The 27,559-nt window shown below is 43.3% G+C and overlaps 1 protein-coding gene across 2 annotated transcripts in view; it reads right to left on the bottom strand.

The window, feature by feature from the left end:
• Positions 1-20,308, bottom strand: part of sptbn2 (spectrin, beta, non-erythrocytic 2) — a 31,018-nt gene extending 10,710 nt beyond the window's left edge. Inside the window, exons 1-22 of one of the 2 annotated variants that reach the window (XM_079172127.1) lie at positions 19,694-20,308; positions 9,070-9,221; positions 8,691-8,864; positions 8,278-8,369; positions 8,042-8,122; positions 7,022-7,137; positions 6,638-6,750; positions 6,358-6,545; positions 6,130-6,247; positions 5,849-6,007; positions 5,436-5,738; positions 4,306-4,459; positions 3,827-4,221; positions 3,464-3,727; positions 3,168-3,379; positions 2,849-2,986; positions 2,509-2,728; positions 1,813-2,349; positions 1,053-1,255; positions 877-967; positions 504-650; positions 108-371 (exon numbers count right to left, since the gene is read on the bottom strand). In XM_079172127.1, coding sequence (XP_079028253.1) covers positions 108-371; positions 504-650; positions 877-967; positions 1,053-1,255; positions 1,813-2,349; positions 2,509-2,728; positions 2,849-2,986; positions 3,168-3,379; positions 3,464-3,727; positions 3,827-4,221; positions 4,306-4,459; positions 5,436-5,738; positions 5,849-6,007; positions 6,130-6,247; positions 6,358-6,545; positions 6,638-6,750; positions 7,022-7,137; positions 8,042-8,122; positions 8,278-8,369; positions 8,691-8,864; positions 9,070-9,221; positions 19,694-19,799 — 4,227 coding nt within the window. In that variant the 5' untranslated portion in view covers positions 19,800-20,308. The remainder of the gene's footprint in view (positions 1-107; positions 372-503; positions 651-876; positions 968-1,052; positions 1,256-1,812; positions 2,350-2,508; positions 2,729-2,848; positions 2,987-3,167; positions 3,380-3,463; positions 3,728-3,826; positions 4,222-4,305; positions 4,460-5,435; positions 5,739-5,848; positions 6,008-6,129; positions 6,248-6,357; positions 6,546-6,637; positions 6,751-7,021; positions 7,138-8,041; positions 8,123-8,277; positions 8,370-8,690; positions 8,865-9,069; positions 9,222-19,693) is intronic. The other variant, XM_079172126.1, reaches the window with a different exon arrangement.
• Positions 20,309-27,559: the final 7,251 nt, after the last annotated feature.

Below are 27,559 nucleotides of genomic sequence, written 5' to 3'. Positions count from 1 at the left end.
TCAGCTAAGCGAGTGCAGGATTCATAAAATGCCATCTGTAGATTTAAAATGAACCGTATTTCTTGACAGCAAAGACGGCATGGATTGTGCTCTACAGTGTGCTCTACCTGGTGCTTCTGGAGCAGGATGTTGACACTGGTCAAATCCTTGCCATAGTCGTCGTTATGCAGCTGACCTTCGAGGTTTTTCAGCCAGACATCCAGAGCAGAGCAGCTCTGTGTAAAGAGCTCTGCCCGGTTAGCATCGAACAAGCACTGGGCCTTGGTTTGGGTGGTGCCCTCCAGCTCCTCCCACTGACGCTGTAGGTCATCCAGGGTCTGCTGGACAACAGGTTTCAGCTCCGGCTTCTCGGCCACCAGTGCCTGACCCTCCTGTTGGAGACAGGAAACAAGGACAAGTTTGAATTCAGGTTCATTTTGCTTTGGTAATGTCCGTCCTGCCAGATTGTCCCCAGAAAAAATTAGCAATGAAATGCTCTATAATTTATATAAAAATGGCCATACCTTATCTATTTTGTCCAGCCAGTCTTTGTTGGAGGCCAGCTCTGCCATGAAGGCCTGATGCTTCTGCCACTTGCTGTGAAGATTTCTGGCCTCATCATAAGACATGTCCTGTGCCGTCAGCATCTTCTCATTTATCCACAACGTGAGCTGCAGAAAAGAGAATAGCATTATGGATGAAGTATAACTTCTTTATATTATTAAGTGTCACATACTTTCAGGGAACGAAACATAAAGAAATACAATCAACACTAATTTGTTTATTATGATTTATATGCACAATTATAGGTAACTTTCACACATGTAACCCTTAAGCATCTTTACTTATTTAGTCATTATGCTATTTAATTTGTTTAATTTGTAATTTATTTTTTACCTCCTGTCCATCTTGGAGGAAGTGCTGCAGTTCCCGGTTGTCTTTAAGCTTAGCCAGCAATTCATTTGCAGCCTCCTTATTCTTAAGATGCCTGGAGAAAATGAAGCAGAAAGCTAAAAACACATCCTTTCTTCAAATATTACACCATCAATACATTCAACGTGGCTTGCTCTAACCTTTCCTGGATGGAATTGACTTTTTCCTGGATCTTATCAGAGTTTGCATTACTGTCATTAATGAGGCGCCGTCCAGCCTCCACCACGCCCGTTATCTTCTCCTCACTGGCCTCTGTGGTGGTGAGGAAATCCTCATGCTTCTTAATGGCCTCCTCTGCTCCTTGAAGACTGGTGGGCATTTCTGTGTGGGACAGCACATACTCCTACACAGAGAGGAAAGGAATGAGATTTTTTTAAAAACATTTCTTATGTGCAATTATCTAATTCCAATGCCAAATTGATATATCAATATATAAAATTGATTGATATAGGGTAAACAACACAGAGTTTAGACATGAGGACAAAGAAGAAGAACATACACGTGTTGGCCTAAAAACCATTGTGGGAGCAGAGTGACAAACTTAAGCTTGGAAAATATTTCACTACTTTACTTTTGGCATTGGAAATCTCAAACATTGAATTAATTTGATTGATCAATTGTATTTAATTGAGACTATAAATGGATTTTGCAATGTAATTTGAATTCGATCTACATTTCTATCCAACTCATAGGAACCCATGCTCTGCTTAAAGACTTAATCCTCCACTTAAATCATGCCGTACATCTAGTATTTCAGAAACACAGGGATTTGGCATCGACTGCTGGACTGTAGACACTGACCAATAAAGCAATACGTTGAATGATTTTTGTTACAATGAATTCATTTAGTTTCTATAACTCTCTGGTACAGGCTTTAATTCCACAGTGTATGTTCCTAACCTGGCTGTTGAGGAAAGCCTCTGCCTGCTTTGCGTCTCTCAAGAAAGTCTGGAAGTCAAAGGCCTGGGCCAAGAGACTGTGGCGGTTCTCCCACATGCGACGCAACTCATGCCAGCCGGTGTCCAGCGCCTGGAGTCTCTGGGCCAAGAACATGTGCTGGGCATCCGTCTGACCTTGGGTCACCTCGTCGCCGACCGCTCGCATCTTCTCGTAGTCCTCCTTATAGTTGTCCACCTCGTTCTTAATACTCTCATGCTGGGCTAGCAAACTCTCAGCCTCAGGCAGAGAGGTTGGAATGTCCTCCGAGGCCACGGCTGTCTGGGTGCGGGACAGCCAGGACTGAAAGTCATCCAGATCCCTGAGGAAGCCCTGCAGCTTGCTGGCTTCGCCCAATGACTCCTCGCGCCGCTTCATGGTGGCGTTCAACTCCTCCCACACCTCTTGAATCTCTGCCAGGTGTCCTTGGATCTCTCCTGCCTGATCTGGATGTTCCATGGCCAGTTTCTCAGCCTCGTTTCTCAGGTCATCCAGTTTGCCCTGAACGGACATGAAAAATGATTTTAACGCAGATATGACGACAAGATACCTCAACATCATAAAGCCCAAAATAATCCTACTAATAATTTACTATCTATTACACAGTCTGTTCCGTTCCCATCCCTCACCAATAAGTCACTGCATGTGACCTCTTCATACCTGAATGGCCTCCAGGTCCCTCTCCATGCCAGTGAGTTTGCGTTGCAGCGCCATCACTCCAGCCAGGTCATTGCCCAGGCTCTGGGTGGATTCAATCACTTTGGTTTTTTCCTTCATCCAAGATTGGATCTCATTACACTCCAAGTGGTAGTTCTGGATGTTAAGGGCCGACTCTAGGGCCACTTTCTTTTGGCCAGCCAGTTGTTCGAACTCCTTCCATCTAGGGACCACAGCAAAATGCAATATTTAGGCTAAAATGCTAACCACGGTGCTCCTTGAGTACACATGTATTTCTGTGTTAAATGGTGGGTTTTACTGGGCCTCGTAGGTTTGCTCTGACCTGTTGTGCAGTTGGTCACGTGTCTGATGGATTTGGTCTTTGTTACAGTTTTCGGAGCTCAGCAGCTGCTCGGCCACCTGGTTCACATCAGTGACACGAGTGCCTAGGTTGTTCATCTCAGGTTCCAGTGTCTCAAATCTGCAGCCATAAATAATAGACCAGCATCAATTCACTCATTCTGAAAAGTCTAATCTAATAGACTCGTTATTTCAGTAGATAATAACACTGAAAGCTTATTAATTCACATCTTTTCAAAGGGTACAATTTCAGACGAATTCAGTCTTCTGTATTAACATTCTCCCCTTTCGACCAGACTAACCTCTGTTGCACCACCTCCAAGTCCTCCAGTCTGGTAGGGATCTCCATGCCATCTAACCACTGCTCCTTTTCCTCCACCCAGAGCTGGCAGGCACCAGCTTCACTAAACATGCGGTAGAGGGCCAGGGCACCTTCCAGAGCCTGGCGCCGAGCTGCTGACAGAGACTCCAGTTCTTCATAACTCTGCTCAATAGCAGGTAGGCGACCATCCACCTACAAATCAGCCATAAACAATATTTAGCACCACAAACAGTAAGTCATCACTGGAGAAGTATAAGAAAAATAAAGCACACATACCTGAGGGAAATGTACATAGGCCTCTGGCAGCGCTTGGACCTGCTCATGCAGGGAGTCGATGCCGGGGCGGTGACTTTGGAGCTCCTCCTCTACCTCCCTCTGCTTGCGAGCGAGAGTTTGGGTGGAGAACTCATCATGGCCCACCTCCTGACTTGACACCTGCCTAAGTGTCTCCATGATCCATGCCTCCATGTCATTGGCATCTGTTTGAAACTGGTGCAGGGCCACAGCTTCCTTGAGGCTCTGCTCTCTGAGCTTAGTTGTCTGGGGAGCAGATTGAGCAGGAAAATTACAAACACAATAAAAGCAATAAAAGCAACCATTTATACTGTACAAATGCAATGAATCGTGATCACCACCCACCTCCTCCAGATGTGCCCACTGTGCACGGATGTCTTGAATCCTCTCGGTGACCTCTGGGGCTCCAAAGTGTCCCTCCTCAACCAAAGCCTCTCCGGCAGCGATGCTGTTACTCAGGGGGCCGTAACGGGCTGCCATCTCGTCGCTGAAGGCCTCATGTTTGCTGAGCAGGTGAAGGGCAGAAGTGAGGTCACGGCCACAGTCTCCACTGGCCAGGATCTGCTCCTGCTCTCTGATCCAGGCTGCCTCTTCTCCCACATCCCACAGGAACTGCCACAGGCGGCGTGACTCCTCGAGGCGCACCCTGCGTTTCCCAGCAAGCTGACCAAGCTCCTCATAGGCTTGCCCGAGGAGGTCAACCTTCTCACCAACTAGTCCCGGCTCACACGGTTTGTAGGCTGGCAATTAGAAAAGGCAGGAATACATGGCACTTAGATCGTGTGCACTAGATGAGACTAAATCTATATGATCTGTAGACTCACCCTGTTCATAGGAAGTGAAGCGCTGCGCCGCTCCCTGAACTGCCTTGATCCTCTCTGCCTGAGCTGAAATGTCAGCCTCGACCAGAGTGTGTTTCTGCAGTAGGTCCAACACGTCATGCAAATGTTTGCCACTGTCCTGAGACTGCAGACGACCCTAAAACAGAAGATTTGTTATTTAATATAAATAGAATTAAAAAAATAAAACCTCCAAAACAGCACCCACAAGATAGGAATCTAGTTTGGGTATTTTGTCTACCAACAAGATGTGTAAGGAAAGAGTGGGCAACATTTAAAACAAATATATATTTATACTTTTTTAATCATTACCATTTTATGAGCTATGTTTGGTGATATTTTAAACGGTCAAAGACCAGTAATGGCTGACAGCAGAATTTCAACAACCTGTAGCTTCAGACCATTAACTTGCTGCTAGAAACACAATTAAATACAGACAATAAACTGTATACAAGCATTCTAATTATATACCAGTAACCACTGAAAATGACAGAAGAAATGGATTCATATCCTGAACAACTCCACCCCAGACAAACAAACGCAGACAGCTGTCCCCCATAAAATTAAACACCTTTAACTGTTTCTCAACTGAGAAGTGTTGGTGAAGAACACCTCAAATGCTAACATTGGAACGGGTCAAAGCTCAAAAGCAGCAAATAGTGCTATATTTATTTAAGGTGGTGGGTGGCCAACGAGGCCACACCCTCAGGGTAGCAGAGAGAGGCATACATGCTATATTTTAAACAGATACACAACTGAGAAATATTCACAAGTGTAAAACTGTTATTATTATTAGAATAATTATTAGAATTAAGACCCATATTTAACCATGTAAAGTAAAAAAGACCTCAGCCAACCTCAGTAAAGCCAACACAGCTCAGGTTAGGCCTGTAAAAAGCTAATTACGGCTGTTGATGGTCCTCAGATAAGCACAGACACTAAAGCTGCCGAGGACATATGTGAACAAACACTAACTTAATGAGAGGATTAGGAAATTCCTTTTTGTTGATTAAAAACAAAGCCAACAGAATGTAGGAATGCAACGCAGTTCAAACCAGTAAAAACATTGTGAGCACTGTTAAATAGAGTGAGCATGTGTTGCGTTGGGTCAGTACCTTCATGTCTGCCATCCAGTCCATGATGTAGCGCATCTCCTCAAACAGTCTCTGTAGGTCACGATGGGCGTGCAGCCGCTCTCTGCGTGCAGCCAGAAGCTCTTTCAGGTATTCCCAGAGTCGATGCACATTATCCCTCCGCGCAGTTACACGCCGCACATCGTGGTACCTCTCTGCTTCCAGCTCTTTGGCAACGGCCTCCACAGCGGCCACGCGCTCCCAATACGCCCCAATGTCTGTCTCAATTGCCTCGTGTTTGCGGGTGGCAGCTTCCACAGCTCCCAAGTCAGTTCCAAAGTTGTCCTAAAAACGGAGGAAAGTGAGCTCAATCACAGCAGAACTGTTCAATGTATTCAAGTCAGAAATAAGAATGCATCTGTAGCCACACATGAGTCCGTCTTTAATTGGATTACCTGAGACACCAGCCTCTGGTTCTCACTCAGCCACGTTTCCCTCATAGCTGCTTTGCGGTCAAAACGTGCAGCGAGCATCTCCAGCTTCTCCTGGCGAATCAACTCGTTTCTCAGTGCCAGCTCTCGTTCATGCTCTGCCTTTTCCAGTCGCTCCCATGCCTGCCACAAGAAAACACAGGAAGTTTGTAACACCCTGCAACTAGGATACCAACACATGCTACATGTCGATTACGTTTCTTGATGGAAAACCATTTCGAGCCCTTTTGTAGAGCAACCCATACCTTATTGATGTCAGAGATGAGTTTGCCCTCTCTTGGCATGTAGACTTTCTGATTGTTTGCTCTCATCTTGCTCTGGATAGTGAAGAGGAGAACTTCCAAGTTTCCTTTCTCTGTAAATCTGTGGAGACAGAAACCACCTTGGTTTGACATAATGTACAGCTTCTCACTTTGGACCCTAATGGAGAACAAGCTTTGGGTTCATTCACTGGGTTATATTAACCCACTCACTTGGGGGGTTTCTCCACAGTCCGGTAGGAGTTAAAAGCCTGCAGCTGGTTCTGCACAGCATTCAGTGAGTTAGCTAGCTGCCGATCATTGAGCGTCCCTATGGTCTGCTCAATCCACTGCAGCAGCTCCGAGGCAAGGGTCTCGTACTTCTCTATCAGTTGGTCAGCCTCGAGAGCATAGTCCAGTACCTGCGACCGAGAGGGATCTGTGAATCAAGGCAACTCTCACATAATGTACACGCGCACACGCGCACACACACACACACACACACACAACTAACCTTGCCAATTCGCTTGCCCTCCACTGCCAGAGCTTTCATCTTCGAGAAGTAATGGTAATAGGTTGCCACATAAGTTATGATGGACTTTTCATCAGGTTGATCAACATTAACATCTGGAGAGAAAAAAAACATGATCGATGTACACGGAACTCTTTCTTTTACTTTAGTGACCATAAACCTCATCATGCACAAACAACACAGTTAAGTACGGCTATCGAAGCAGCATGAATGGGGAGTTAGCTGACGTGTGATGTGGTGTTGCCATCAACAGGCATCAGTCTGTTTCGAACAACAGTTTAGTGCCTTATTGGACGGTGTCAGGCCGTCAGTGTGACTTGTGACAGCAATGCTTCGATGTTTTTTGTGGAGACGTTACGCACTCACCTTCTGGGTCCAGCAGCTTGGTGAGCCCGAGATCCTTCTCAGCCACATTGAAAGCATTCTGGAGATTGTAGTGAGCGTTGGACCTCTTCAGGTTGTCAAACTCAATCACGTCGGGTCTGCAAAGACCAGGGACCAATTCTGGTTTTAATAATAACAGATGGCAGAGCAGGGTGAAAGCCAATAGCAATACAATTACAGGCTTACTTGTAGACATATAGCATCATCTATCTGTTGTATAGAGTGAAAACATTTTGCAGGCCACTTCAAAACATGTCTATGTTTACTGACCAGAGTGCATTTAATAATCCATTGGATTTAGGTATATTCATCTGCAGGCAAACAGGTTTATCTGTGGATTAGGCAAGCTGTTCCTGCCAATTATTGCTTGTTCTTGCCTGAACCAGGTTTGAATTTTGAGCTTACTAATGCATTGGAAGCATGTCAAATGCATCACATTGAAATCACATGAAATCACATTGCTTTAACAATGGAAAGGGGAAAAAAACTATTTGCAAATTGTAAGTGCCTGCAGTTGTGATTCCACTGTAGTTTGAAAGGGGCCTGATCATGTAAATGGCAGCGTCATGGTTTACATGAATATCCCATGGTTCTGTAACTCTAATGAAAGCAATGTTTGCATTCATATGATATAAGTATCACCTTAGATATTCATTGCATTGAACAGCAGGGTGTGCAAGAGAGTTATCAAGCATGGCTCTTCATCAAAAAATAAGTGGGTTATTATTTCTGTGATCTAGGTCATCTTACTCCCTATTTTCATCCTTTTTAGCCAAACTGCAGACTGAAGTATGGGAGGAGTAGGAGGAGACCTAAATAGAAAAAGGGGATAAAAACACCCCTGAGACCCCTGGTACTGCGACAGGTGCTCATCTTTAGGTTAAGAAAGATAAAAGAGGGGGGTGAAGATTCTTTAAAGGAAAGACCTGTTATAATGAATCACAAGTTTATGCTTAACGGGGGCCAGTTGTATTGTAGCAGGTACAGGAAGAAGTCAATGACCTGTGTTTGTGCACGATGGCACTGAACGCCAGGCCATCCCTCCAGCTGGTGGTGAAGTTGTGGATGTTGACATTGGGGTATCTGCAGAGGCCAGATCAGAAGTCATCAATCATTAACTCGTCACAGATCGATTCATCAGTTACCACTAATATCATAAACGGTTAGATATATCTTCAACAAATCAAAAGTACTAATCCTGTGTGATTAAAGTCATCCCTTTCCCACTCTTTTCTCACCCAGCAGTTTTCATTTGGCACCAAAGCAGCAGGGCCTCTTTAGCGGATTTCTTCTCCTTGTTGTCCCCTGTCTCCACACTAATGTCCTGGATCTGTCAGCACAGCATTGTTTAGTTAAGACTGTGCCCACATCACTTCACACAATTGCTCGATAACTAGTCCTTGCAATGTCATGACTATTATCCGTTAGTATATTATACCAAATTTCAGGGTGGATTAAAAATTAATGGCAATGAGTTAGACTAAAATATTAGCATGAATAACTTTTAAATCACATTGCAGCAGTATTAACCTCTATTACGATTTCTGTGAGTTTGAGGACGGGCTAGGCTCCATGCAGAGACCCGACGTCCCAAAGCCAATCCCGCTTCAGCAACGTGGCACACGCTCTTCAACACTACTCTATGTGTTACCTGGAAGCGAAGGATGATGGTCCAGATGAGGCCCAGGGTGAGACGGTGATTCCCATCTACAATGTCATGTGAACCCATGTTTTCTAGATGGACTTTTTGCTCCTTGAGAAACTGCAGGGCTTTATCGACATTCTCCAGGCAGTGGATACGCATGCGGCCCTTAGTGGGTTTTGGCTGAGGGGGAGCAGAGGAAAAATAAACATTACAACATACATGAAGACTAAAGGGCGGCAGTAATTTAAAATGAGCAAAACAAGTCGAAGCAGGAGGAGAAGTATATAAAAAAGAAAGAAGAAATGGAGAGCATGATTTCTCCTTCCTCCTGACTTGTGGTACAGGGTGGGGGTCATGCTCAGAGTATTCTGTGTGTGATACTGACCAGCTGTTCTCCCGAGAGCACCTCCAGAAGGCGGATTAGCATGCGGCCATCACGCAGGTCGGTGTACAAGTCACCAATGCGAGAAGTCACACGGCCTAAGTGAGAGTTTACCCATTTGGTAAAGGTCTTCTTCTGTACTGCTTCACGCTCATCTGCAAAAGAAACAACAGGGAGAGAAAGAGAGAGGGGCTGAAGTTGATTTACACCAAGAGTACAATTAACTTCCCCTGACTGAGATGCCACCGGCATCAATATCTACGCCGTCAGGGAAATTCACATTTACAAAGAATCAATTTGGTTTCGAAACAAACACCAACACAGTCTACAACTTTGGTCACTCCTGAGAGCACACGGACGACAGTAAATCATGCGGACTCAAGCCCTGGTCCTGAGCAGTTCATTTCACGGATAAGCTATGCCATTAATTCTATAGGATCACTGTATCGACAGCTTAGTGAGAGGTTTTCACTCCTCAGACCAAAGTGTACTGATGACTCTGCTCACGTGTGCTTTGCTAATTACGCCGATGATGTGATTTTAGGAGAGAAAAGTGACAACGCAAAACTGCACATAAAGACAATGACATTTTGCGGTTTCTTCATTAGAGCACAAAAAGATTCACAATAAATTAAGCTGTAACAGCAGCTCAGACATATGGGCCGAGGGAGTAAGAAGCTAATCCTGCTTTGCCACCTAACAAGGTGACCTCATTTCTAGGACACGAGGTCTTCCTGCCTTTTAAAAGCACCATTCTAGCATTGTACTTAATGCGCTGCGACTAATACAAGACAACACAGAAAAACCCTGAAGCAGACAGTAAATGGATCAGAGGAGCAGCTCTGTGATAATGAGACGACAAAATAAAACCTACATGCGTCCGTGTGAAATGAAATATAGTGGTGAAGATAAATGCCTCTCATAAAACAATGAGAAAAAGCGGCTCGGTGTAACAACATGAGCCCAAAAGTTACATCTTGTGCGCTTCATATGTTGCATCAAATCAGCCTTGAGAGGGAAGGTCTGTACACAAACTATTCGATTCAACCATTTCTTAGCATTATTACTAAATGTTGCCAAAGGTCTTGTTTTACTGACGTTAAAGCTGAGACAGCAAGGTTTATTTTATAGATTGTAATCAAAGAATACAACGATACACGTTGCATTTCTCTAAACCACATACATGCTACATGCTGATCTCATGTAGAACGTACGGCTTGCAACTGCAAACTACTGTAACGTTCAAAATGCAACACTATTCAAAGCTGAGACTTTCAACCCCGAAGGCAAGGTCCACATTATGGAGGCGGTTCATGTAATAGTGGGAGATTTTGAAGGTCAGCAAGTTGAACATAATCATATGAAAAGAGATCCACAAGATTTAATCACGAGGTCGGTACATTAATGACAGTTCTTGTGGAATTAAAACAAATCTTTTGTTTGCACAGAGAGTGAATGACATTGGTTGAAGTATGATAAAAGAAAGCTATTAGTGGCTCAGGAAGTATTACTACTTATTAACTCATAACTGTCTTTGACTGGTAAAGAAATACTAAGCCACTGCAGAAAGAGCAAAAGTGACCAAAGCCAGCATGTTGTGCAAATAACCACTCTACCAACTGTCAGCTAAAAAAAGAACAAGATTTTGAAATTTCACACTTTCAGCTTTCTAAGGTGGAGTAATACCAGGGGAAGTAACGCTCGACCTGTTGCGAGCTGTAGGTGTTTCCCCTTGTATCTATACTGTACTAGAGAGGTCCTCTTTTGAAATAACTAATACGGATAGCTTCTTGTAACGTTGTGCTTTAACAGCTAATTTACAGCAATCTGCTGATAATGTCCTGAAACAAACAGCTAATGTTAACATAATTAAAATACTCAGTCCCCCTACAGCTGTGATCTTTGTATTTTACCTCACTGTGAGATTCTGGTATTAAAAAGGTACCATGTGGAGTTGTTGACTTCATGTGGCCTTGTTCAGTGATATTTTAGTGAGCAGGATTCCATATTGTTTGTTTATTTTCCATCATCATGCTCACACAGAAATGTCTTATGCATCAGGGCGGCTTAAGGCCACACCTGTCAAGCCTCATGTCGTTTCCCCGTGGAAACTGAAATGTCTGTGTGTTTTGGGATCTCACAGCCTTGAAATGAAAATCTCAAGTCACACCGTCAAAAAAACATCACTAAAAACGGGTTGTTATCCGAGCTCAGTGATGAAATGACACAGCACTGTGGATCGCCCTTCCTTGCCCTCGGTTGCAGTTCTCCTGACAGCAGTGTCGGCCAAAGTGCACCGACCAGCATTAGACGAAACAATAACAGAATATATTCCATTAATCTGTATAAGGCTGTCCATGCTCTGCACCAGCGCTGAGGGCAGCAGAACAACACATGGAAGTGGTAGGAGAAGAGAGCCGAACATTAAATGGAGAAAGAAAAAGAAAAAAAGAGAAATATGTGGCTTTTTGTACTGCTGGTAAGTCACATGTACCTGCTTGCAGTATGAATACCCATGATCGTCTATTTGGGTGTACTCTTGTGTAGTAGAGTAGCAAAAATCTAAATTTCCAAATATTAACTAGTTCTTAAAATGTCCGTATCTCACACTAGACTCATCTCGCACATGAGCATTGTGTTCAAAAAGTAAAGTATCATCTACTGGTGTCTCACCCCGTCACACCTCTCGAATTTCCTGCTTGAGGGCTGGGTAATAATGGAGAGGGCACATGCATCACAGACAAAGAGTTGAACCCAATGGCCTTACGGTTAATAGGTGCAAGAGTACACGTACACATGAATCAACACGTTTTATGACAAAGCCCTCAACAATGTGTTGTTTTGAGTTTTCAAGTTTCCAGATTCAGCACAAATAAATAATTGAAGTTTTGATCATAGAAATAATAAGTAACATGTAAAGACAAAGTTGTTCATTCAAAGCAGGTGTCTTTCATGGCCTACAGGTGTATAGGAGGGTTGGAGATGCTATCTGCTATCCCAGCTATCAGCCCTTTGTCTTCTGGACATGTGTGCATTTTCCTGGTTTACCGAAGTTCAAAGATATCAGACAAACAAGAGAATTTTATGGCATCACGCTCAAACAACTACTATCAGGCAAACATCCCTGCTGTATTTTAGCCCTGGTTGGTCCTTTACACACTGTAAAAGGCTGTGCTGGTTTGTTTGAGTTTTGGGGTCTTTTTCATTTTATTCCATTCTCATTTGAACTTTCAAAGAACTGCCTCACGAAACCGGCTTTGTTTCTCTTCCCATCTCTGCCACGCACCACGCTAACAGATTATTCCATTATTAAAGGACCACTAAGCGATTTGAAGCTGTTCAATGAGCCAGCAGAGGTGGATTACTGTGGCAGGTGAGGTTCAGTTGAGGAGCCTACATTCCTCCTGGCGCTTGGTCATGTTGTGACAGCACCCCAGCCCCGAGGAGGAGGCAGTGGGCAGGGGGGTCCTGAAGAAGAAATACTGCAACTTTGCTGGTGCTCCGCTGCTAATAACAAGGCTACTGAACAAGCACACAGGGAGAGACAAACACGAATATCATTCTGTTAAACAAACACAAACTTGTCATCAGTTGCTGTTTCGGTGGATAAGGCCAACAGCGGTGCAGCTGTTTTCTCGAACAATGTGACATTTGTGGATTGTGTGGTTAGTGCACGGGAGGACATGTCAACTGTAACGTTTGCACATCCACGTCAATGGTTTATCATTTTTACTAACCTGTAAGAATGCTTTGCAACAGAAACTGTGTTTATTTTTAACAGAGAACAGGCTGGTGGCTGAAGGTGAGACAAGAAACCGAGACCATGTCTCCCGCATGTTGTCAGATGCAAAATACTTGCAGAGCCTGAAAACATTACACAATAGAGGACAAGAGAGAATAGTGGGAAATTGCGAGCATTACAAAGCAAGCCTAGTAATTACTAGTTAGTCTTACTAAGCATTGCATAATCAGTAGTATCTTTCCACACCAGTCTTGAAACGTGGACAGTTTAAGGCAATAGTTTGCCCAAACTAAAAATGCAACACACCACCGTCAGGGGCTGCAAGGTCATGAAACTGCCTTATTTACTGATGTTGACATGCCTGCGATCCACCACTAAATAAATATTTGCTGCTCTGAATATTATATGCATTCTATGCTAGAATTAAATATATTCTCGTTTCAATTTCACAGAAGTGAGCATTGTGGACTATCCTGGAAGTCTGCCTGTCCTTCTTGAGCCTGTTTTTGTGTAAGCAAGGCAAACAAGCGATTAGAATTTTCTAGGCCATGTTTTTTTCCCCCCATTGTTTACTAATGGCAGATCAGAACTAGACGTTACAGGCAACATTGGATGTTTCAAAAGCATATTTGGGCATGTCCAGTCACTTTAAACACGCTGGGAGTAAAGTGGGGGCCTGGCTCAGCCAGTGCCCTATCTACTATTGAAGGTGCTGGGATTTAGCTTGCTGTTGCTTTCTATTTAAACCCCAAACAAACTTTGGTGCTGTTGATAACGATGATTATCTTCAGGTAATCCGAGCACATACGCCGTCAGACTTAATCCTGTCTGTGTGGCCCATAGAGGCTCGGATCATATTTGGTGATAAAATGGAGACCGATACAACACAATGAATCGCTGAGCCAAGGCTCACGCACATCCATAATGGCAAACAATGTCACATCAGAACAACTTACACTATGTGTCGTTTAAGACAAACAAGTCGTATGTCACCAATTCATATTATGGGGGCGAGGAGGTTGGGACGAGACCAAGACTATTGTTTGTTGAAACGCCACCTGCGGGGGCCGGTGGACATGGAGAGGCGACGAGAGGCCCAAGCGACGACGGCTGAACACGCGCCTCGAGGAAACCCCGACTGGAAGCACCAGGGAGGGAGTGACTGTGGGGAGCAAGGCAGCGGACCGGGCGGTCAGAGGTGGCAGAGCTTTATGAGCACATTCTAAATAATAGCCAAAACAATGTCGATTTAAAACTTTTCCGAAACATTTCCAGGCCTGAAAAACAGTTTTTCAATTCTTTCTAATTCCAACTTTTCAGGAATTTCATGACTGTGGAACCCTGAGACTCTATCAGCTGTACCGTTGTATTGAGGCCATGGTTTAATATTTGGTATTAAACAATTAATGTGAATCTGAACACGTGCTGCATCGCTAAAAGTGTTAACCGGTCGGTGAAATTAATGTAGCATTATTATGTCAGAATTTTTTGAAAAATGAATAAATGTTGTTTTGGTTGGTATATATTTAAAATCTGAAAACACATTCAAACCCCACGTTGTCAAGTGTTTGACATTGGTTAACAATCACTACACGGACTGATTTATTACATGTCAGACAGTGTGCAGGGGGGGAGCTATAGAGACCTCCTGCTGAGCCTATTTAAGTTGTCCTATGTTGCTCACCGTCTTCTCAATGAATCCTGCATCCCTTCGTTGTGTTGCATGACACTGCACTTTGGCTCCCGGTGGCGTCACTTCAGCGCAGAGGACAAGGAGTGACTCCATCCGTAAATAGCTCGCCATAGTAAGCACTTCACATGATAGCAACAAATGCAAAACTGCATATTTTGTCCACTTTTCATTTCCATGAACCACATTCACCCTCAAACCCACTGGACTACCGTCTTTGTGATTATTTTCTCACTCCCAAACATGCGAGAAGCTTTCAGAGGAGCTATAGGAAATGCATGCACAGGCTGGTAATCATTAAGTGCTGCTAACAATTTAATCTGGTTTTACGTCGAGCCCGGGTCATGCCTTCCTCCCTAACACTTCCTGGTTACCTTTCTGGCTGGTTGAAATGCCCTTGACTTCAAAGCTCTCGACATCCGGTCCCTCTCCCACCCCGAGCCTGCGTTAATGAGTGCCTCTGGTCAGCCCCTTCTCAAAAAGAATGAGCAAACTGCGTCCATTAATCTGGCGGCTTTAATAACCTTCTCTTGGTCACTCCCACACAGACAACATTATGGTTTTGTGCTAAAAGACACAGAGAGGAAGGCACTCAGTGTGAGTCTGACTCGTCTCTCGCTTTCAGCTCTGCTCTTACTCAGATTGTATATCTTACAATATATATAAAATATGAAAAATATTCTAAAATGCAACCGTAGCAATCTCAGGTTGTTGTACTACTAAAAGTGTCTGTATAGTTAATTCTGAACATAGATGGAGTTAAGCTGTGCATGAAACCACTGAAGAACTAAGGAGGAGTCAAGTGTGATGTACACAAAGTGATCAGAAAACCACATTGTGATTGGTGTGTATGTATGAGCACGTACGTGTGTCTACTTTGTGTATGTACATTCTGGTTTGACACTTAATATCTACCATGCTGAGCATGTTTAAGTAAATCTGGATGAAAGCATAACCTTGTATATCTCCACTGAATCTATCCGATATCTTAAAAAGATCAGGCATCTCACATTCTTTGTTGGATTAGTGGCAACATCTGGCACACAAAAGACCGCTGTTGAAAAGGTAAACACAACCACGAAACTGTATTAACCCTAAATCCAAGCTCAAGCTTACCTTTCATTTACCCATGAAGGAAATTCACGTCGTCAAGGTTGCAATAAAATACATGAGCCTACAACATACACAAATGTGTGTGTGTAGTCTTCCTCACACAGAGAAAATACAAATTTGACTTCGCACTGTTATGCTGTTTGAGATTACAGAGCAGACCAAAGGCACTCATTAGAGGACGGCCTTGACATCTTGAATTTGAGTCTGTTATTTGTCTTCATTTATCACAAACAGTAGTGACAAAAAAAAATAGGTCAAATAGTCCAAAGCAGGATGTACGTTTTGTGCTTAGTGGTTACCATTATGTACTGACACCAGTGGGTGGTTTGAGCTCAGAGTGTGGCGTGCGATACTGAATGGATGCCATGGGCAATGAGAACAATGAGGACAAACCATGAAGGAGTTTGGATTTGTAAATCTGTATGAGTTAGAATTTAAATTAAGCTTCAAATATCTACTACACCTTCAAAGTCAACAGTTACTTCAGTTATAAAAGAACAGTATTAGGAAGTCTAAAACATCTTCAATCAGAGGACAGAATGTGGTATTGTATGTATGTACCTAACACTGTTTGATCAAATCATTGAGTGCACTTATTATTACTTTGTATATTTCTGGAGGGAATTGAAGCCCTCAGTGTTACATGTCTCCAGCATTTAGGTGGGCATCCCTGCATAACATCAGAACAATTATTTGTAATATCTAACTGTGAACAAGTAATGCGTCTGCAACACTAAGTGAGCCAAATGGCACGTATAGATGCACATGTTTTCTCTCCTTGTAAAAGCAGAACTGCCCTTCCTTTGCTTAAGACTTTGAAAAGTGGGGCTGTGGTAAAACCGCCGCATTGCCACATGTGGCATGATTTGTATTTTTACACTTTTAACAGTTGGTGGCCACAAGTTTAGAAAGACAATGTGTTTTGCCGAGCCAACAGGTTTTTGCTCTTACAATGACAAACACTGAAAGGGCAAATAAGATAACATCTTCTCTTACAGAACTATCCTCTTTCCCTTTCTGAAGGCAGTGAAGGAACTCAACATGCCTTTCAGGTCATGCCCCTCTGTGCCATCTGCAGCTGCGGCTCATAATGGAGAAGACAGGGGAGGAGGGGGCCGGCCAAGGCTAAATCGCATGAGAAAAGAGACAGAAACAGGCAGCTCTCAGCCATAACATCTGGACACATCAGGGTGTGAAAAGTCAACAAGACAATCATTTTCCTACAGCATCCAAAACAGCACTTTCTTGTTACCTTTCCAAGCAGGAAACAAGTCAATATTGGGGAAAACTGTACAAACACAAAAGGCATTTTGTATGTGCGTGTGGTGAAACCTCACCACGGTAATGTGACTCTGAGTTACAGCTGGAGGCCACTGGAGCTCTCACTAGGAGTGTTAGAAATATTAAATTACAACATTCAATTCATAGTGTGCCACTAGATGTGAAACTTGACCTAAAACTCGACATTGATCTCTATCAAAATTCTGATTCTTGAATAAAGTATAAAAGAACAGAAAGGGTTCTGATCCAGGCAGCAAGGCATTCAAATGACTTGGTCACCTCTTTGTTGGGATTCGGCCAAACAGACCAAAATGTCAGAATACAATTACATGAGAAAAAAAAGACTATCGAGGTAGACTGAGAGATAACAACCAGAAACTATAGTGTAAAATGAGTCAATTCAGTACAAAAAACATCAAAGCTACAGACTTTGTTTGGACATATTTTCACATTTCTGCGTTTGCGTGTGTGTTGTCTTGAAGGCTAAAAAACCTCTGGTTGTATCAAAGTACTGTGTATTTGTATAGAGGCATACGGCTAATGCCTGCTGAGTGACCGTGCAAACTTAAGTCCACAGCAGTTGACTCAGAGATAGTGCAGGTAGCCAGGACAATGACCCTGGGTTCTAACAAAATACACTTAATCTATGAACCGCAACATCAAATCAAACTGACAAATTATCTATCTTGGCGCCAAAAATCAATATCTGGAAGCATTAGGCAATATAGACTTTCACGCATCTCTCTTTTGCATTTTACACACGAGGAACCATAATATTGCATAATATAATGTGCATGGTGTCATTTGGGCTTACTAGAAATTGTCAGGGTTTGAAATAGCTGTATGTATTTTCTTAAATTGGACATGAATGATTTTATGGGTTAGAGGATAATGTGAAGGTCAACTGTCCCGCCATGTATCAATAAAGACCGTTCCATGGCACAAAGATGAAGATTTTTCTTCTCCCTTCAATTCAACCATGTAGCCCAGTGCTCCATTAAACCAGTCATCCTTGGCCGTAGTTATTTAGTTACTTATCATTCACCACTGGGGCAAACAACGCTAGATGTGTTCAGTCCTTTCATGACTGGTATCGGTCCTGAAAAATCAGTTTTTACCAATTTCCTGCCACTAAAAATGACTAAGAAACACAAAACACTTCTTCTCTGTTAAGATGTTTATTGTATGGTTGAAATAAAAGTAGGGAAACACCTACTTTGCATAAACTGCACGTAAGATTGTGACAAATATTTCAAATGAACGCAAACACAGTGTATGGTTTGCAAAACAATGTTCTGAATGCTTCCGGTTGTGGGAAGCGGACACAAACTTATGTATGTGCACATCTTCTATTTCATCAGCACACATCATGGTTTAGCACGGGGAGGGAGGGAGTGACACAAAGAATGAGCCTCAAGGGTAGTCAGACTGGAAATACAAGTGGGTGTTGCCAAAATGTGTTGTGTTGTGTGTCTGAGTATGTGTGCATGGGTATATTTACAGCCAACTCCACCAAGAACATGTCAATACACGGAGATGACCAACAAAGAACATAACCCGTGTCACACATCTGCCATCTCCATTCTCCTGACCATGTGTTCAAAAATAGAGATTCCGGTTTGAATGAACCTCATTTCACAATATTCTTGTTGTGGGGAAGTGTGAATAAATCCTGTCAGCGTAAAATGAGTTACCGATCTCTGAACCCAAAAATGACACGAGTATAGCATGTCTTGCCTGACAAGTTGAAAAAGATATGTCGGCATGTACCCGAGGCTTCTCTGTGCGTGACTTTGCATAGTTGAATCTGACCATTCTCTTCCTCTGTGGCAATCAAGATATTGCTTAATTTATTGTGGGTCCACTACAAGAATGTCAAACATGCAGCGTAGACTTGCCCCTTGAACACGCTCTATAACAGCGCTCCATTCCAGACAGCAACCAGGGAGGGACAGGAAACTAGCAAAACACTGTGATCTTCATGCACACCGCTGACTGAAATACCAGTTTCATGCCCGAACACACTCAGAATCGGCAAATACTTTATCTCTGTGCCTGTGACTAAGGGGTCTAAAGCTCACAGAAACACGCCACATGGTAATACGAGAATTCTAACAGGTACACATGGTGATCCACTAAAAAGCTTCACACAATTAAAAAAAAAAGTGTTGATTTTGCCTCCATTTAACATTTACAAATGTTAGTTTTTTAACTTTAATTACCACATAATTTCCTACGTCCTATGTCACAACCACTGGCCTCTTGTGATTCCTGTTTGCAGGACCTCACAGGCCTGAGCCAGGGACAGAGCTGTGCATTGTAATAAGATAAGAAAGGACAGGTGGCCCAGTGATCAGGTGCCAGACTGCCTGCTTTAGAGCTGAGCTGAAGCCTACTGTGTGTCTACATGGCTCTATTAGATTCTCTCCACATTAAGCACCAGGAAACAGTCTCTTTAACCTCTCACTGGAAGACACCAGAAAAATGCTGAGCTATTACTGAGGACTGATTCACAACCCAGAGCACCTGCTGCAGGACTACCAAATAGTCCTATCCTACTTAACATTTCCCGTTTCAACAAACGACAGGATGTGTGAAAAGTCTTATCAATAACTCACAACCGTTTCCACACGCCACACAATAAAGAACTTGAGGCTCAAACCTGTGACGTCAATGAAACTCTTTATTCAAGTGTATCGGCTTAGCTAACCTAAACCATTCGATAAAAAGGTGTATCGTAAATTCCCAAAGAGAGTGGAATTTCCCTTTCAACCATATCGACAGGTCAGTATGACTCTTACCTTGCAGCTGTTTGAACCTTCCTTCCAGGATGTTTGAGTATTGCACCTGATTAACGAATGCTGCTGGGGACAAGCAGGGCTCTCTGTCCCTGCGGTCCACTTCCATGGCTTTTTGTTTTTTCTGGATCTCTCACCTAATATTCCTCTCAGATACAGAGTGAATGGGAGTTTTCCCGCATAGCACACGAGAGGCAACCTTTCCCACTACAAATGTGTCAAATCCTTCAGAGAGCTTTTCCAGAAGATAAAAGTTGTGTATCTCCAAAAAAAAGCCTTGATTTGTCCTCCTCTTCTAGATCCCCCTCACTGCTGTGCCTCAAAAAAGGCACAACGCAGGCTTGAAAATCTTGCCGCCTGTTCTTCACCTCTTCTACTGTATGTCCCCACCTTGTCCAATGAAAATACAGCAGTGCAACGGTGGAGGGTTTTTTCAAAAAGTCATTTCAAACAAAGCTGAAGTACAAAATGTTCTCTCGTTTCACCTCCTCTTGTGAAGAATTTCACCACACTTGTGGCCTCTGAGCAGAGTGAAAACTTTTGGTTGTGCTCCCTTGATGTTCAAGGCTGGCTATTCCCTTCCCTCCAAACTCTGAACACACATTTGCTGGAGCGGAGCAGAGCAGCAACCGGCTGCGGTCGGATTGCTGTGTAAACAAAGCCTGCTGTGCCGTCTGAAAATTGTGTCATTTGCATAAGGTGTGTTTGAGGGAGGAGCGCCAAGGAAGAATACCGTGCAACGATGAGGGGAGGGAGGGAGGTGTGGAGGTGGACTAAACCATTAAGAGTCCTATGCTCAGCGTAGCTCGAGGCAGATTACACAACTCCACCTTAATGCCAGGGAGCAGCCGGGGGGGGGGGGGGGGGGGGGGGTTGCCAAGAAGCTACATCACGAAAGTCCCCATCAGATCGCATCCTCTTATCCTGTCGTCTCGCTGTGTGGTTCTTATTGCCCTCACTCTCTAAGACAAGATTTGATCTTCCTTTTCCTGTTCACGTGGTCAGGCCCTGTGATAAGGCGTTAAGGCAGGAAGGAAGTCGTTGAGAATGTATCGGCAACACAACGAGCTCTTTCCTGCCTGAACAAGATTTGAAATTATAAACGCGTGCGTCTGTTTGTCAGGCAGATGGTTAGGCCGGCGTGGGGGTGGAAGTGAGTCATTACCAGTCTAAAACAATTATAGAACTGCACAGCATTAACACATTTTATGTTTTACTAGATTAGGGACAAATATAAAAATGATGTATGGCGCAAATTGTTATGGGAAAAAATGTTTCTTATTAGCTTTTTTAGGAATATTAAATATGGTTGATCTTTTTTCCACAGATTAAAATGATTGTTTGCATGCAAACACTGGAGGAAAATGGACTCTATTTTCAGTAGTGATGGCATTTGAAAGTTACAAAACTATTATTTTCCTCCATCACTTGAACAAAGGAACATCATATAGCAACAGTAATTACAGCCTTTTAGCACATTTTTTAGATTCTCAAGCAAGTGTATGTACACTTGACTCCCGTGGCTGTGCTCCAATAATAAAAGACGTACAAGAATACGGTCAGCTGAAACAATACATTAAAGGAAAATTATAAATATATTTTGAAAGTTGAATAACTTATTGAATGAAAGGTTTACTCCATCTAGCAGCTGCTATCACCCTAAAAAAATGCAAAAGCTAAAAGTTACAGCTGTACTAAATGCCTGTGTGTGCAAAAGTTACACAAGACTGTAAACACAGCGAGGACTAAGGTCACAACCTTTCTTACGAGAGGATGGCGTTTGGTCTGGTCGGGGGGGCCGTGGTTAAAAAGGGTCTGGTTGTTTTTTTTAATCTGTGCTTGTCCTGATGAGCGGGGAGCATCTGGATGGGTCTCATTAGAGGACCCGATGCTCCGGGCTGCCTGTGACCGGGTGTTTATGGAGGGGGACTGGACTAATGAGATCCGAGGAGAACACACTTCCTTCGGAGGAACAGAGGCTACGCAGTGGTCACATGCAGCGAGAAACGAAGAGCAGAGAGGCTGGTAAACTGGTAATGGCCATTTGAGATCCCACTGGGCATATGTCAACCATCACAATCCCAAATTAGCATGAGAGGCAGATGTGATGGCAGGTTTGTGTGTCTGGCACATGGGGTCTTAACATATTATGTTGAGACAGTTTCCTCCCTTTACGACTCAGCCGTCATTTAGATAATAAATAAAACACACTGGATAGGATTAACAGTTATTCTCAGATTCTTGTGAAATATGAAAACAAACAGTGAGGAAGTCTGCCAAAGGGAGATGTGGGAGAAACTCCGGCATTGAGTAAACTGGAATGAATGACAATTAATGATGGTCTGGTGAGGTGAATGAACACAGATCAGAAAGAGAAAAAGATAGAAGCTGCGGAGGAGTTAGTGCTACCAGAGGGGGGAAAGGAGAGATCTATTGCTGAGCATGCACATTTTTGAAGAGAGGGAATCCCCCCGGAGCAAGGAGGGTTGATTTTTCTTCAGAGTTCCACAAACACTTTTGCCTGATATCAGACAGAACTGTCAACTCGTTACACACTGTTTCCATCTTCAGTCTGACACTCTGATTGATTTGAATGGGGGAAAAAAACCCTAGAGATCAATGTATCCGCCCGAATCTAACTTAATTCTAAGTCGACAGGTGATGTGGAGCGGAAATATATAATATATTGAGAAGACAAGCAGTATATGTGAAATTAATTTGTTAATAGTGTCCAATGTTTTTATTGCTCCTCGGTTCTGGCCGTAACAACTGCGTTAGTCCCGTCCATGGTGCTGATTGGCTACGTGTTGGTCTCCCTCCTTGGCTCTCAAAAGGTCTGGACCCAGGCCACAGTCACTTGAGTTTTAGTCCAAATATCTCCCAAATGCTGCACAGTGACTTGATATGATACTCTACTATTCATGCGTCTGTGTTGTTTATGAAGAATAACGGTAACATAGTGTAAATGAAAGGCTGATATGGCTGCTTGGGGCGGCTCAGTGGGTAGAGCGGGCCATCCTTTAACAACAAGGACGGCGGTTCTATCCCCAGCTCTTACAGTAAAAGTGTCAAAGTGTCCTTGAGCGGGGTCCTGAACCCCGGGTTGCTCCCCTGCCGCTTTACAGCAGCCCACTGCTAGAATGGGCTACATGCAGAGGTCAGGTTTCATGTATGTACTTAACGGGTGAAATGAAGTCAAAGTTTGTTTTGTTTGTTTGTTTTTTTAAAGTTCAAAAAGCCTCTTGCTTTCCCACTGTGGATGCTTTCACAAGTAAATACATGTAACCGTTTGAGTGGGCGTTTGCTTAAAACAAAAAGGCAAATTTGCAACGCTTGTTTTGCTTCCCACACAGTAAAGGAAGGTAGATGTGTGGTTATTTATGCAAATTACCATTATCTTAACACAGGGGTGGTTCTCTACTGTGAAACAAGTGGCAGCTGTTGCTTTCAAACCAGTAATAAAATGACTCCAACTGACTGGAAGGGTGTGAGAGGTGTGAATCAGGAAACGAGGCAATCATATTACAGAGAGAAAAGCAGAGACAGTTGAATTAAGAGAGGCTGTGAGAGGAAATAAAGCGCACGCAAGTAGCAGCTCACAGAATGCTGAACGTCTTGACATTTGGGGATGAGTTGTAAAGGGCAGTAGCTATGCCTAGAGGGTATCGCTGCTACAGCATGTTAAAGAATGTGCACATCAAGCCCACACTTGTGAAACGGAGATTGTGTCACAGGTATTCACACACACACGCACACACACGGTCTACTCTGGTCAGACTTGTACAATAGTATTACAGTATATCTTGAAATATAGTTCAATGCGTTTGCAACCAGGCAACACAATAAGGGCAACACCTAAAGTCGGTCAGTTGGCGTTTGGCATGAGGAAATGAGTCAGGTTGTATTTGTAAGTGAAATGAGGTTTATCTTAGTTGAAGTGCTTTGACTACAGCGGTGCTCAAAACCATTAGAGCATGCGGTTTTTGAGTGAGTGTGTGAGTGTGTGTGTGTGTGTGTGTGTGTGTGTGTGTGTGTGTGTGTGTGCACGCCTGCCTGTTGCTCCCCTCTGCTGGGTTCTCCATGATACTGCAACTTGTTTTGACAATTAAGAACAGATATTTCATCCTTAGAGTGTGAAACCAGGAAGGTACAGGGTGCACACACACACACACACACACACACACACACACACACACACACACACACACACACACACACACACACACACACACACACACACACACACACACACACACACACACACACACACACACACACACACACACACACACACACACACACACACACACACACAGTATGTAAGACGACAACAACTAATAGAGCCAACAGGATTTTCACCTGGGTCACATTAGTTGGAGCCTCCAACAGGACAGGCTGGCAAACAGACATGCATTTGCACAACTTGGAAGGCTGTCAAGCGTCTCAAGGGTAGGTGAGTGAGGTGGGGAATAAATTTGCCTTCAGACCAACATTGTATAAACAAATGCAGCCGTCTCATTCATTTTAGTAAGACCACTGTTTGAGCACAGCACACAATGCAACAAATCCATTTTTGCAGAGCGTTCCGGCACATAAAACACATCGTCATCCAGGAACACTGGATAGTCGCGTAATGGCTGTTTTTGAAAATGATGGTCACATTAAGGGACTTGAGAGAACTGACCAACATTGTCAACATTTTAGATGGCTCATTTATCTTTAGGTGTTGCTATATTGATGGAGGATTTTCACCACACCACCCACAGCAGCCGTCATCCATCACTGCTTATTGCTCTGTGGTGAATTGACGATACAGCTGCCTGACTTTGTCCTCATTTTGGAGGTATTTCGGTCTTGCCCTATAAAGAGAGAATTGTGCCTTTTGGGACAGAAAAGAATGAAGTTGGTCCCTCAGTCTACAGAGCCTCATTAGATCGGTGCAAATTACCATTGGCCTGTGATTTGGTCTCTAAACGTCGTCTGTTTCTCAAACTTCTGTTGCATACTAAAAAAAGTTACCATACGGCCCTAAATATAAGACAATTGTTGTCTCCAATGATTATATTTGGAAAACTCAAGAAATAGAGAGATTACAAGCACAGATATTTAGTTTGAGTGCAGTGAACGCCATGTATTCGGTTAATGTTATTTTACAAGAGCTGTATTATGTGTCGTTTCTAGGCTGGCAAGTTAATACTCGTCTATCTTTAGAGTTAGTCAGCCCTCAGAATGTCCACTCATAAAATATATATTTTTTCCCCACAGTGGACACTTTGGTCTACTTTACTACAGAAATAAAGTAATCTGTCAAGCCTCCAAAAAATGAGCTGTCAAAGATTGTCGTGTTAAAACCCGGTGGGCAAAAAGGCAGACTTAAAAATGCCAACATTCAAAGAAGAACTTCTGGTGGTCCCAAACCGGCCGTCACCCAAAAGCTTGACACAGGAGTGTGTCAGTCAGTATGTGACTGAAAAACATAAAAGGAAGAATGCCTGTCTAACAGAGCCGTCTTACAGTTGAAAGCTCTGGGAATTACCAAACAGCTGAATCCCCTGTTTAATTGTTTAATACAGTTTCCCATTGAAATGTACAAATCCTAAATTTGACTGATTATCTTTTAAGTGCTGATTAACTTAAACTCCAAACGTGTGGCATACCTGCGAGAGCCTTGATGCGCGAGCGCTCGAAGAGGCGTGCTGAACTGTTCTCGTTATCCCAGTCAGTCTCTGCTGCCAGGTCCCAGCGGTTGTTGATGTCATTGTACTGCTGCTGGATCTCCAAGCTGTCAAAGTCCGTCGGCGAGATGGTGCTCATGGTGTCCACGCTGGAGGAAGACACATTCAACCTGCAATTCAGACACGGAGACACAAAAGCACCAAAAACTTCAGTATAGACAGAGACGGGAGGCAACACTGCGTGATACCAGAAGCTTCACAAGACTGACCCTTTCAAATGTTCTCGAGCTAATGTTTGGAAGATTCAGTTTGGAAACAGAGAGTGTGTTTCTGTTCCATCCTAGGCCAGATGATGCTCTGTAACATACAGCACCTACACTGTCATCACAGCTGCACTCAAGTTTTACATGCTCAAATGATAGTCATATGCAAATAGAAGCCTAGGGTATAAAGAGATAAACACTTTGCAATAGGCCTATGCTCGGCAACTGTCATGAAGTCGTTCAGTTAGCCAACCAATAATATAATACAACTGACTGCCAGGGCAACAAGCAATATCATTTTAGCCCGAGTGTCGATGGCAGAAACCACCTCAATCTACACTGATTGGATCTTGACTTGCACATGCAACCAAACACACACACACACGCACTGCTCAACAGCCCTACTAGTGGTCAAGACCCCACAGAATAAAACACCCATTATTCTCAGTACCTGTCCTTGCACTCACCGCTAGCCGTGCAACCTCCCTACTATCCTGCTGTTTGTACTAAGTCAGCATCCAATTATAATACCAAGGGTACCCTCATATGGCAACAATCAATAGGCCTGCTCCATACGGAGGTCAGTGCCACACCTTTTCTCCAACCGGATGAGTCTCTGCATTTTGCAGAAAGATTTTTAGGCCTTGAGCCAGAAGCAAATGCATCCATCTCCAATTCATTTTAATGGTGTGTGTGCATATGTACTACACTCTATATAGAGGCTAATATGACTCTATATAACATTCAGTATAGTTCACTAAACCGTAATTCTTTTTTCTTAAAAGATCATATACTATACTAAAACTAAATATATTTTTATTTGCATGTATTTAGGTACAAATATACTCACACCTCAAACCATGTTCTATCAACGATTATAATCCATTGTTTAAAAAAACACTACTGCAAATGACCAGACAGATCCTGTCCTTAGTATTATGCACTGGATCTACATTAAGATTACCCCCCCCCCCCCCCCGCCCCCAGAGAACCATTAACTAACTGGGGCCATTTGTTTAAGAGCTTTGAACAGATTAATACACATGGTTGAGTAGTCAGTTTGCTAATACCTGTTACTTTATCTTTCGTTGTGTCTGGTAGCTGTAGCCGGCTTTTATTGAGATGAGAGAGAGAGAGGGGACAGCTGTCGAAAAAATGATGGGGTTTCGTGAGGAGGTATTTATGGCTAAGAATGACTCAGGACTGCAGACCCTGTTCAAGGTTCAAGGATTCTAACATGTTGGTCATATAAACTCTCCATCACGTCTGACACGGTGAGTTTAGTTTAGATTGCATGGCACTACAGTGAGAGGTTGGCAGAAAGAGATTCTAGGCAACAGACGAGGAGGTGCTTTACATGAGATTAAGTAGGCCAGCTATGCAACACAGCACACATTAATGAGGCTTCGTATTCATCCTCTGTTCTTTTCCTTGAGGTTTGATTGAAAAACACGTTAACAGCTGCTGGCAGAGATTTATCCGTTTAAATGTAATGCTGTGGGTAATGTGTCTGCTAGGACGATTCTTGGACTAGTCATGCCATGAAAGTCAATACATCCTCTAAATCAAACCTGGAGTTCGATAACAGACAGCTGCCAGAACCGATACCCATCAATAGTGTACACAGTAGTGCAACACAACAGCTACCTGAACATTAACACACCTTACCATTGTTAAAGACGAGTCAAACAAGCTGCTCACATTCTAGCAATAAAAATAAAAATAAAACAAAAGCTTGGCAAATCCTATTAGTGGCAGATTAAGAAGCGGCTGGGAATAGAAACTAAATGCAGGGATTAGAGAAGAAGGCCGAACAACGCCACCACGTTACCCCCAGACCTGTCACCTACCCACTCACTGGCCCCCCAGGACTTGGCTAATGCTTTGACCCCCTGAGGGTGTGTATGTGTGTCGTCGGCCTGTTTATTCCT

This window comes from Pholis gunnellus (assembly GCF_910591455.1).
Source record: "Pholis gunnellus genome assembly, chromosome: 13".
Taxonomy (NCBI): Eukaryota; Metazoa; Chordata; class Actinopteri; order Perciformes; family Pholidae; genus Pholis; species Pholis gunnellus.
Note: the sequence above shows the minus strand (reverse complement) of the source record. Positions and strands in the feature narration are given on the sequence as shown.